This window comes from Mytilus galloprovincialis, chromosome 9, assembly GCF_965363235.1.
Source record: "Mytilus galloprovincialis chromosome 9, xbMytGall1.hap1.1, whole genome shotgun sequence".
Classification (NCBI taxonomy): domain Eukaryota; kingdom Metazoa; phylum Mollusca; class Bivalvia; order Mytilida; family Mytilidae; genus Mytilus; species Mytilus galloprovincialis.
This window is the reverse complement of record NC_134846.1, coordinates 69,832,163-69,845,815: the sequence shown is the minus strand read 5'-3', so window position 1 is coordinate 69,845,815 and position 13,653 is coordinate 69,832,163. Positions and strand designations below refer to the sequence as shown.

Here is a 13,653-nt window from a genome sequence, read left to right as displayed (position 1 = left end):
CTGTATATCACCTGAACATTAATGATCATATTTAAATGTGTGTGATACATACAAGGACAACGAGCCTCAGCCATAAGCTGCTATAAAAGTCTTGGTCTTCTAAGTTAAACTCATGCTGGAGTTCATTGGGACAGTATATTATACTCTGTGAAAAAACAACATATATAGCTTGGTTTGATCCACGTGATGCAAAGGGGCGATCTATGTTTACCCTACCCTTTATCTTTATACATTTTATTTATCTTACCCTTAAAAGTATCGGGGTTGCTTTTGCCTAGGCTTTTGCACCCCATGACTATTCACAGCCTTGCCAAGTTATTTTTGGAATGTGAAGGTCATGCAACTACAGTCTGAATAATGTCATCTTTTCGTCAAGATTACTTTTTCATATTAACCGGGTGTAGGCCTATATTCTTCCAGTTAGATACGCAAACGCGGTCCCTTGTAAAATGTTTCAATACCATCACCTCAGTGATACCGTGTAGGCGTTCTCTCTTCAGAGTCAGCCTTGCTCATAGGTTTGATTTCCGTCCTGGTCAAACCAAACCTACCATTTTTCTGCTCAGTACCCTGTGTTCAGTAGGAATACTATTAAGAGTAAAGTGTTTCGTCTCCGAGTCAGAAAACCGCATAAGGTTATACAGTGGCATGGAAATATGTGCCTTTTGAGCTTGTATCTTTCAAATAAATCCGACTGAGCGTTTCTGTGCAGCACGATGCAGGAATTTTTTTTAAAATGTTGTCTGTGTCGTATCGAACATTCTTCTGGAGGCAAGTCATCTGTCTAATACTTAATGATTCAAATTTTTTACACTGCGAAAAATATGCGAGAATTATGGATGTGTTATGTAATTTCGAAACGGTTGATAAAGCGATTTACAATAATGGGACTTGGGCCAGGCAAAACTTTCTTAACAACTCTATATATATTATGCAAAACCTAATACTGGTCAGAAGGATATGAAAACATAGTATGTGACGTCTCAGCTAGATCACATATACATGTAGATAATGAAACATGTACTTTAATTTTCCTAATTCACGGCTGGGTTCTTCTGAACTTGAGTATGTAACACATAGCACATTGTATGGTATTGGACACATTCTGAGTTGCGTAGATATGATTTAAACAAATCAACCCAATATTTGTTATAATTTACACATCAATCGCTGGGTGTAACTCTAAAGCGCAACAGGATGCATTTGAATATTTTTCAATTTCAAACTAAAAAATAAGGATTCGTATTAGTCATCATCGTAAATTTTCTGACATTTCTGATATCAGAGACATTTGTACCGATATCTAATGTGTTATTTACGTTTTCATTGAATATAAATGGAACACATCTTAGTAACATGATACTTTATTACCGTCTTGATATACCATATTTAATTTCGTCAATATCTTCGAATTTTAAGTATGAAATCATGCATGGTAAAGAGACATAATTATCATTCCACGTGAGCCGACACCCGTATCTTTAAATGACAGTGAATAAATATATACATTGAAGGATAACATGAAGTATACTGCACCATTTTAAATAAATATATACGTTGATTGTAGTGTCACACCTTCATCTTAAAATCTGGACTAACCTTTTTTTATGAAAACCATTTTTAGATTATGCAAACTTGAATTGAATACATTTGGGACACAATATTATAATATTGACGTCAGAATACATGCTGTATTATTTGCAAGAATTAAACCATCCCGTCTTTGAAGATAATGTAAAGTAACACTTTTTGGGTTTTATTTTCTTTAAATGGTCATAATTATATATCCTCTAGACCTACTTTAACATTGATGTTACACTGGATATTTTAATGTTTAACGGCGTGGATAATTGAGAAATAAAGTGACATCGCGACAAATTTGACCATTGTCCACAGGGCCATAGAACATTGATTAAATTTTAGATAAGGTTTGAAATAGAATTTTCTTTAAAATGAAATGTTTAAATAGCTTTGGCATGTATACTGGTATAGGACTCGTTACATCACATATTTTCATGTCAGTAACCTGTAATGTTGATTTTGTATTATTTAATATAGTCCGTTAAACCACTATGTACAGCTTCAAGTAAAATCAAATGTTTTCAGTAACTATAATTTAGGTTTAATCTCTAACCCAACCAGAATTTTATATTTTTAACCCGTCTTTAGACATGTAAACGGTTTCATTTGAAGCTTACGACAACTATCTGTCCGGCAGTTTACATCAGTGTAAGCACTGTTTTGTCTTTCCAAACCTTGGACCAATAGGTATTCATGCTATATGAGTCACAGAAAGTCCAAACGTCTTATAATGAATGCCAAGTCGTCACAGCACCCTCATATTGGTGCCATATACTGGCAGATATCTTTGGCCGGAGTGGCGGATCCTGAAAATTTGCATAAAGGAGAGGGGGTGTTTTGACTACCATAAGAGGGGGCCCGTTCCTGTGGTTCCCTAAACTGAGGATAACCCACCAAATTATTACCACAAAGTGGGCGGGTCCCTGACCCTAGAGGGCCCTCATGGGGTTTTTGATTATGTGATTACTTGGCCGTTTTTTTAATGATTATTTGATTATTAAGCCAAATATTTCATGATTATTTGATTACCTAGGACTGTATTTTTAGTTTATGATTATTTGATTACTAAAGATAAGCAAATATTTAATGATTATGTGATTATATTGGCAAAAAAATGGTGATTATGTGATTACTAGGACCCCCCCATGAGGGGCCTCACCCTAACCCCTAAATCCGCCTCTTGGTCTTACAGTTCCCGTTGAAACCAAAATTTGCCCATTCCCGAAAAAAAGGAGATTTAAACAGAAAAAAATAAGAGATAATGATAGGTCTATACAGAGACATATAATATGACATGTATTGTATGTCTCTGGTCTATACTAACAAAACCGACATAAAAAAAAGTGTGTACTGAATTTTCTAAGCTGAGACTACTATGAAAATAGTCTCAGACCTGAACAAAACTTATGATCAGATCAATTTTCATCAGGACAGAAAACACTATTATGTTTTTACATGATTCTGTCAGAGACAATCCCCGATTCCCATATATATATAATTGTATAGTTGTGTCCAGTGTATTTTTATCAACCACTAGGAGTTAGTTACTCTCCCCTTCCAAAACAGACTCTTTAAGTATCAGATTACACTGAATGAGGCCACAGAAGAAACTGTCAAACTGTCGTTTTAAAACTAATTTAAATTGACAATAACTGATAGCACAGACATATATACATGTCGGTGCTTATACTGATTACTGCAATAAATTTGCATTTATCCTCGGAGCATTTGGACGTGTGCCTTGATTGGCAAAAATTCGTTGACAGACTGGACTATTGATAGAAGCAAAATATAGGCTATGGCACATTTTAAGTGAAAAAGAGTTGAAAAATTTAGGAATGCTTACATAAAACTCATATTCTTAAAATATTTTGAATGAAAAAAGAGGGGTAGTAAACAATACCTGCCTTTAGTCTACTGAGATTCTGATTGAATATATTTTGTATTAATAGGTCCAAGGTCCGAGAAATTCAAATGTCTAAATGTTTAGCATCCATTTAGGTAATGAGGCAAGCAAATGTTTCACTATGGTTTTTATCAAGAAAACTCACTTATAAATTCAAATGTATTTTATTATTCCAATTAGAGTCCCACAGGGGCATTGCAATTAATAAGTATGATAATATAAGCAACAAACATGAGACATTGTACAGTGTATAATGTGACAGATATATTATAATTCTAATAGACAAATAAAAATAGTTTAAATAACAAAAATACATTAAAAGTACTCATCAGTATATTTTTTCCCTCCTTCCTTATTATTTGGTATTATGACCAGCAGACCAAATGATGGAGAAGGTTAGCTCTGTGCATCCATCAATAATGAGCAAAACCAATACTGTATAGAAAGCTATAAAAAAGGGGGGAAAGGACCTTTATCGGGACTCCGGGATCGGATGTTTTAAAGCTCGGGATTTCGGGATCCGGGAATTCTTTTTTTCGAATTTTGGGACCTCAGGATTTCGTATTTTTACGCCCGGGATTTCTGGATTTCGTGTTTTTAAGCCCGGGATTTCGGGACCAGGACCCCTCCTATCCCCCTATATAAAAGACATGGAAATAACAAATATTTAAAAAATTCAGACAAGAAAACTGATAATTTTACTAAGATAGTCATTGTTTAATTTCATCTTACAGAACTACATACCGGTGCTTTGATCTATTTTACAATTCATAAGTAATTTTATTGTCGCACTCAAAACATTCAGTCCTAAGTATACAAATGACTTACATGGCTTATATGGATATTGACATGTTTTTTTAATTGTTTTTTCTGTTTTACTTTCAGGACCCAATAACATATACCTGTCCACAAGGTTAGTAATCAGGTCTTCTTATTACATATACCTGTCCACAAGGTTAGTAGTAATCAGGTCTTATTATTACATATACCTGTCCACAAGGTTAGTAGTAATCAGGTCTTATTATTTGTTTTTAGTAAAAATATAGTATTCTTATACATTTCAATGGGAGTGATTAATATCATTACAATTGCATTTTTTTCTTTTAGATGTTTTGTTTTTAGATGTTCATTGCTGGTACTTTGAGTACTTTGAATAACAAAGATATGGAATTAAAAGTCTTTAAGACAGCAAGTTAACAACTCAAAGTACCACCAATAAACATCCAGAAGTGACTTTTATATTCATTTTGGAGGAGCTCACTGAAGTAAATTACAAATTATTGAACATGCCAACATGAAAATAGAACAAATTGATGACAATGGCAAAGAAACAGAAATGATTTGATGTTAAAAACATTAAGAATTTGTAGTCATAGGTCAGATTTTGACACAAGCAGATATTTTTTCAAGCTTTTATATATGTGCATTTTAGTAAGTTAAAAAACATCCCTCATAGAATATAAGTGAAATTGTACTTAGATATACGTAGAGTTAGGAAAGGGTTGGTACTTTTCATAACAAATAAAATATGTTTATTTAGGTGTGGCCATTGTAACTAACTTTATAATCCAATGACATTTCACCATTTTAAACTTACGTTTGAGGTTAACGCCTATTGCATATAAATAAAATTGTTGAAGATGCAACTGTATTTATGTTTTAAAGATTTGATAGAATTTAAAACGATGAATTTCAGATTTAAGTAGATATTTCACGGTTTAGAATTTTTATGATCAGAGGTAACCTATAATTTGTGTTTAAAAAAGCATTTATGTTTTTCTTCGATACTTTGTCAGTGCACACTAATCATTCACCTGAATTGGTTAAAGTAATTGCTTTTATAGTTTTTATCTTCATATTTCATCAAGTTAAAAAGTTCAGTGTGCGGATTTTACTAATAAGCCCGGTCAAATATGGTCATTTAAATTGAGGTCTCCTTTTTCGGCATTATAAAATGACAGTATTAAAAAATGTAATCTTATTGTATTTAAGGTGGGATAATCCACTCCTGTAGAGTAGTTGCCTAAATTATTGGAATTCTTTATGAAGTTTTTTATTGTTGTCAAATTGATTAAATTCTTTGTGTTATCTTCAAACCGGAAGAAATAATAATCATTTAATACGATACATGTAATATAAACTTTTTTTTAGCATTTTCAAATCTAAGGTGTTACATGTATTGAATAGGATTTGTGATAAATTTAAACTGGGTGTTTGAACAAAATGACTAAATTGAAATTGCAAATTTGTCTAATATTTGTCTATATGAACCTCCCATTCTTTGTAAGAAGCCTTTAATCTCTGTCAGAATCATGGGCTCATTGTACTTACACGACATTAGATTTGTTTGATGCTCCTGAACTTACAGGAACAACAAACAAATCTAACTGAGCAAAGTGAAATATCTGATTTTGATCAGATTGAATCTTTAAGTGACACTTTGAATGACCTTTGGTCAACTCAGTACATCCCTTTCACATTTTGAAAAGATGTCTTATTGATGTCAAAATAAGCCTTTACCTGCATATTTAATCAAAGAAGGCAGTGATTTTAACATATTTTTTATGGAAAGAAAGAATATGGGATATTAGTAAAAGGGAAGATAAAATTTTTCATTGCCTTTAGTGCCTCTAAAATAACCATAAAAACCTGTAAAAAGTATTAAAATTGTGACCAGTGAAGTTTGAAGTCAATAGTTTTCATCATATGTAAGTTACCAACCATAAATGATGCAGACTGCAAGTCCCTTGTTTTGAATGCAGAAAAGTATGTTTTATCATGTATAAAACTCTGAAAAATTGTTAAATACAATTTAAAGTAGCCTAATGTTACATTTAAATAGTCAATTTAAAATCTAAAAGTATTTGATTTCATTTGACCGATTTGTTTTTTAATAAGGGTTTCACTTGCACTACAGGTGTAAGGGATGATAATGTAAAGTTTTGTTGTTGTCAGTTGGAAATTGCATACATGAAGAAGCAAATACAGTTTAACTGGTGATGCAAACCAGAGCCAGTAACATTGATATTTGTGCATGTCAAATTCCCAACTTTTTAATTATGAATTTCTTGCTGCGTTGAAGATCCATCCGTGGCCTTCGGTTGTTTTCTGCTCTTTGGTCAGGGTTATTGTCTCTTTGACATTTTTTCCATTTCCATTCTCAATTTTACTATTCTGATATATAACACAAGAAATATTTTTAATTCTTTTAATAAGGGTAAAAAAATTATTTTGGTAACAATACAAAACTATTATACTGGTAATATATTAAAACTTTATATTTAGTGTTATTCTGTTACTTGTTCTATTCAAATGCTGATAAGTTATTATGTTTTAGACATCCTCTGTCTATCACAGGATTTAAGACAATAATTCTTTGTATATGTAAATGGATTTTAAAGCTATTACCATTACAAAGGAGATGGTACATTTAATACCCATAATTTTATGATAATTTCTAAAACTATCATTATCATTTCTTTTACAGATAAACCAGGTATTGTGAAATTATGTGTAAAACTTGTGTGCTTCTAGAGCTTTTGTGTTCATTCTAGCAAGACATCATGATCATTTGCTTATATGGCTCATTGCTTTGTGCTTGTGGGTTATCTCCCTTGAAGGGAAATTAGTATTTTTTGCAACTATTTATCTTTGTCATGCCATAAGAATATTTCAAGTATTTCCAACTTTACACACACTATCCTAGATTTTTTTTTTGTATCTTGATAGAAACTGCTTATTTAAAACAAATTCATTTTTTCGCACATTCATTATTTACACAAAATTAGTTGGGTAACTACCTTTTAAAAGCTTAAAAGTTTAAATGTGCATCTTTCTATTGTAATTTATTTCTGAGACTACTATATGTGTTATTGTAGTCTCAGTTTATTTCAATGATTTAATAGCCAAATTTTGCCGACTTCTGCATTGGTAAGGTGGCTCACTCATCATTTTTGAAGAAAAAAAGAAAATTGGATGAACATTTTGAAATATATCATTTATTACAATAACTTTTTCCTCCATTCACCTGTTAAAAAAAATCTGAATAGTAGAACTTATCTCATCCTTAAAAAAAACAATATCTTTCACTATAATTTACAGTTTTATTTGTTCACTATTTCCTTCTAAGTATAGATTTTAGTTGGCACCTTTTTTTAATGAGAAGATATATGAGGTCCAAAGTTATTAGATATCGCTTATCCCAATAAAAACATTTCAAGTTCAATGATAAGATTTTCAACATCACATCAGTGATTATTACAAATACGTAACATATATATGGTCCAAGGACACAGTTGTAGAAGAACACTACACTGTAAAAATCTTTTTGAGATAGAGCAGGTGCGATTTTTTAAAATTTGAATTTTTGTCTTAAAGAAATGCACTACGAAATAACTGTGTTCTCGGGCCATATATATATTTAAATTTATTTGTTCAAAGTCGATCTTTTCCAATTAAAAAGATTTTGTTAAAAAAGTGTTAACTGACACGGATACATATGTGTAATAAATATATGTAATGCAGTCAGCACAGTATAGTGGTCTGAAATACAAAAGGAGTTTTGAAAATTTAAATTTACAGAAGTAAAATAGATATATGTAGTATATATGACACTAGATATAATCAGATTGTATGAAACATGTTATTTAACCAGCTTATGAAACCTGTTTACATTTTATGCCTGATTTAAACTTTCATTGACTCAATAAGGTGTAATTCCTCTTGTTATAACATGATTTTATGGATGAAGTATTCTATAAGACATACTTACATAAGTACACACCATTTAAATATATAAGGATTTCTAAACTTATTTAAAATCCTTTTGTGACATTTTTTCATGTGATTTATTTACTTATATTTAATACTATTGTTTTGTAATATGTAAAGACTATGACAAGTGTTAAATCATTAAGAATTATGAAGTCTGATATCATGCTTGCCTCCAGGAAAATACTAAGAGAGGGACGAAAGATACCAGAGGGACAGTCAAACTCATAATTCGAAAATAAACTGACAACGCAATGGCTAAAAATGAAAAGGACGAACAGAAAAACAGTAGTACACATGACACAACATAGAAAACTAAAGAATAAACAACACGAACCCCACCAAAAACTAGGGGTGATCTACTAATTTGCCCTTCTTATTTATATTTAGATTTAACAGGATGCAAAACATATAAGACTGGAATTCATAAGGAAATTGATGACACCAACCTGTTTAGTGAAAAATTGTTATTTAATGGCCTTCCTTTGGCAGGATGAACAAATTCTTTTTTGACCAACTCATATAGCATATAGTTTCATCGTGTGAATATAAAATCTTTATACCTTTACATTGTTGGGTATCATTAAATTAGTCACATGGTCTTGATAGTATAGGATCATGTTCCTCTCAAATTCATCAATTTAAGTTCTAAAAATTGTCTAAATGATTGTATGATAAACTAGCCCCATTACTTTATAATTAGATTTCATAATGAAACAAGACATATATGGCAGGAATAATTTCATAAGTCTTTTGACAGCAACCTGTTCAGTGAAAAATAATCATTCAATGGCCTTCCTTTGGCAGGAAGAACACATAATTTTTTACCAACTCTTAGCATATAGTTTCATCGTGTGAATATAAAATCTTTATACCTTTACATTGTTGGGTATCATATTAAATCAGTCACATGGTCTTGATAGTATAGGATCATCATAATATGTCCCTCTCAAATTCATCAATTTAAGTTTAAAATTGTCTAAATGATTGTATCAGTTTTACCTGACAATTCTTCTCATATTTCATGATGATTTGTTACATAAGCATATTATTTTAGATCTAGATTTTTATACTGTTGTACTATCTATACAAGTTTGATGCAGATGCATTACATACAAAGTATCACTTCTTTATGTACATTGTGTGTGTTTAAGGCAGTAATGGGTACAGTAGTAAAACTACAAACGATTGAACGTACTAGTATTTTGAATAAATTTGGTATTTATTTCTCAACAGGTTGGAATGTGAAGGGTATATCATGTTACAAATTGTTTGGCGTGGCCGATACAGAGAGACAAACTTGGGAAAATGCATTACGGATTTGTCAAGGGTGAGTGAATCAGACCTCTCGGCTGTTTTTAAAACTGATACTTATTTTAATTTTAGAGAAGACTGTCAGTTTGAAACGAGAATATTAATTTTTTATCTGGTTTATTGTGAGTTGAAAGAACATTGAAAACAAAAGGTTCAACCCATTTATTTTTTTTTATAGGGAGTTGATTATTTAGGGAGCTACCATTTGATTTTTATTGAATGGGGGGGGGGGGGCATTTTTTTTACTCAAAACTCCTGTCATGCCATTTTTTTCAAATTTTATACTAGACACTCCCCACCCTTCCCCCTAAAAAGAAAATGGTAGCTCCTTCATTTATAAAATGATATGTTATCCATCATATCTTTCCTGCCTTTTTAAGAGAGAAACTAGCAATTATCCTTTCAGTTTTATAATAAGCTTTTGGCCATTTGGTAAGGTTAGTGGCAAGTTACTGACAATGCTACAAAAACACCAGTTTCTATTCCTGGGTAAAACTATAAATTATCTGTAAGATATACGTACTTGGGTGTACTAAAGTATAGCGGTTATACCCTGAAGGAAAGAATTTGACTTTTTAAAAGAATAAGACCTTACATTAAAGTTAAGTACTTCGACAATGAAAACATTTTTAAATGTAGACACTATTGATCATGCTAAATGGCTGGCAACAAGAATGTTAAGGACATGGAAATTTTTTTACCTGTTTATGATAGAAGACTTCGTTTAATGTTTACCAAATTATCACATTTTTTGTGTGTATTTATCCATCATTGCTTTTGAAGTTATTGTGCTTCCTCATTATGTAAGAGTTTATCATATATTTTTTTCTCTTTTATGTACTTTAGCACATTCTTTAGATTGAACCCTAATATGTATTTCAACAAAATACTGGTTTATGTTGATATAAGAAAATTCCAAGTTTATGTACATTATACTACATTCTGCAATGTGTTTATAAACCAGCTTATAAATTTGTATTCAGTAATTTAATTAAAAAGTAATAATGTTTACCTTTAGAAATACTCTACCCAACTCAGTCAGTCAGTTTAAGGTACAAAAAGCCTGTGAAAATGCAATAACAGACAGAGATTATCTTCTAAAATAGGGAATTCAGATATTGTTAGAAATAGCAATTAATAATGTAATACAAATCATGGGAGATTTGAAAAAATGCTGCTGGGAAAATCAATTAGTTAGGATGCCAACAAATATAAAATCAAGTCAAACTGATATATTTTTAATGTTTGGGGAAAAACCTGTGTGATTGTAAAATAGAATAAGAAAACTTAGTTAATGTATCTTCCTGGTATAACTGACTGAATAGTTATAAAGTAATGAATATACACCTAAACTTTACAGTATTTCCCACAGTATCCATTGCAGATAAGGAAATTGCAGCCAACCATTTACTTATAAGCTTTTAACATCATTATAACTACTGAACAGATAAAATGAATATGGTCAATTTTGAATTTGATCCCCATTTTCTCACCACTGACACCAGTAAAAAAAATATTAATTAAATTTTGAAAATCTTTGACTGAAGGGTTCATAATTTATTGCAAGGCAACAACTGCAGCAGTATCATCAGACAGCAATAAAACTTCTAATCAAATATCAGGCTATTGTCAAAACCTTGGATAAACCCAGTTTGTTTATCATACCCTAATATCATCAAGTCATGTGAGAAAGCATCTGTTTTATGCTTATTATAAAGTTTAAATGGTATGGCAGTTTTCATATGATTACATTCTGTATCTACCCTCAACCAATTCAGTTCATTAAGAAAAAATGCTTGCAATGCATTATTGATATTTTTTAAACAGAATCAGCACCTGATTGCTTTATGTATTTGAGTACCTGCTACTGTGTAACTTTTTCATAGTTAATGTGAATGAAGAAAAATATGTATCACTGATTGAATCTGCAGTTCAATTTGAAAGTTTAAGACTTTCAGACAACTGTTTGTTATATTATTTAAGCTTTAAAAATGTGAAAACCAAAAAAATATTTTTGTTTTCAGGGAAGGTTCCCATTTAGTGACCATCAAAGATTTTTACGACAATGAAGAAGTTGGACAATTTGTATCACAACAGGCTTCTGGTACCTCTGCAGTATGGCTAGGTATGTATTTTAAAATATTGCTATTTTACAATTTTTTTCTTTGATCTTATACTGATAATTTCATTTCTCAGCACAGTAGAGTGATATGCAAAATAATTGCTAGAAATTAAGGGTGCATGTGAATGAAATTAACAATGTTGTCAAAAGTAAAATAGCAATAAACAAATTATCATTGGTCATGTGAGAAAATCAATCTCGTTGAGATGACCAACAATAATCAATAATTATTATAAAAGGCTTCTGTTATAAAATGGCTAGGTTTCAAAACAGTTACTCAATAGTCTTCTGATAAAACTTTATTTTACAGCTAGATTTGTATCCAAAATTTATTTATGTTGCATAACGCATTAATTACCTCTGCAATAAGGCTTGGTGTGTCTAACAGAAAAAAATCCCATTGTATAGTTTTTATGATGATTTTGTAAATCGAAAATGTTACTTGACTTTGACCATACTTCTGGTATGCCTCTTAATAAGTTATAAAACATAAAACTGTAAGCAAATATAAGTTGCAAATACCAGTATTTCTGCTTCTTTTACCAAGTTATCTCATGTTGTCAGATTAAAGCCCTGTTTTAAGAGAAAAGAGGATTTATTTCACTTATAAACATGAAAACAGCTTGGTTTTGTTTTCCCAATAATTTTGAATAAAATGTAAAAAAGAAATAGCTGATTTAACTTTACAATGGAATATATTTTTAAAATTGTATTTCCAGGAATGAACCGTATTGGTATCTCAGACACAGATGAGAATTCTGTAAGATGGAATTCTGTGACAGGACCGACCACTGGCTCAAAGTATGAAGGAAGATGGGCTGACCAAAGTCCTGATGTTACCAATGGAGACTGTGCCTACCTGACCATTAGTAATGGACAATACAAATGGCAGTTTGGACGATGTGAACAGAAATTGGCATTTGTATGTGAACGCAGCTCATGTCCTGCAGGTAAGGGATACTAGTTTGATTTTGAAATAGATTTTTTTCATCTGAAGGAGAAGTGCAGAACCTTCTTTGGGATGTTAGGAATGGACCTTTATTTTGGCGGGAATTCAGGATTTACACTTATCCTGACTTTGAACTTAATGATTAATTTTTCAGGATCTAGAAAAGAAAGTTTATTTTTTTTGGGGAATTGGGTGACACCCCTCCTGCTGCTCATTGTAGAAGCTATACTTGTTTATGACATCCATTAAGTAAAACATGATTAGATTTATTTAAATGCAGAATATTTTGGTAAGTTATTAGGCAGGCTAATGTATCTTAACTTGCATTTTATATTTTTACTTTTTTCAAAAAGTTGTCTTGAACTCTATTTGTGAAACTGATATATTAATATCCTTTTTTTTACACAAATATCTTCTTTCAGGTGGTCAAGCTGGTAAGAATGTGGCACTATTTATGTTTTATTTGTTTGGCAATTTTCCCTTTTCCATCACATGACCATTATATCCACACCAATCCCCTTACTAGCATATTCTTACCATTCCTTTCCCTTAAAAGTAACAAAATATTTGCAAATAGGGCAATCATTTACTGGCTTTCACTTTGTTTGGTCTCAGGTGAATACTTGTCACATTTGTAATCATATCAAATCTTCTTATTTTATATATTTTTATAAGATTATTCTTCGCTGTTAGAAAACAGTGTTTTTCCTAGAGGGTGTATGTAGTGTGGTGCCACCATACATTAGACCTTATTCCTTTAAAGTTTGGAAATTCACATTGCCATATTAACAAACTTCTTTCCTTCAAAATAATGAAAATCATCCTTTTAGTCAATCAATTTAAAAATTTGGAAGGGAAAACACTGAATTATTTTTTAGCCATTGCAGTTCATACTGGTCAAATTAAATGACTTTCCTGCACGACAAATGGTCTCAGGATTTTTGGTTAATCGATTTAAATGATTTAAATTTTCCTTTTTTCGAAATATTTTCTTAGAAAATTTACAAAAAT

At 31.2% G+C, this 13,653-nt stretch overlaps 1 protein-coding gene across 3 annotated transcripts in view; it reads left to right on the top strand.

The window, feature by feature from the left end:
* LOC143045784 (uncharacterized) overlaps nt 1-13,653 on the top strand; it is a 104,872-nt gene that overhangs the window by 1,040 nt on the left and 90,179 nt on the right. For 2 of the 3 annotated variants that reach the window (XM_076218537.1, XM_076218535.1), the window contains exons 2-6: nt 4,373-4,400; nt 9,494-9,587; nt 11,596-11,696; nt 12,413-12,643; nt 13,065-13,076. In XM_076218537.1, the coding sequence (XP_076074652.1) occupies nt 4,373-4,400; nt 9,494-9,587; nt 11,596-11,696; nt 12,413-12,643; nt 13,065-13,076 (466 nt within the window). The remainder of the gene's footprint in view (nt 1-4,372; nt 4,401-9,493; nt 9,588-11,595; nt 11,697-12,412; nt 12,644-13,064; nt 13,077-13,653) is intronic. The other variant, XM_076218536.1, reaches the window with a different exon arrangement.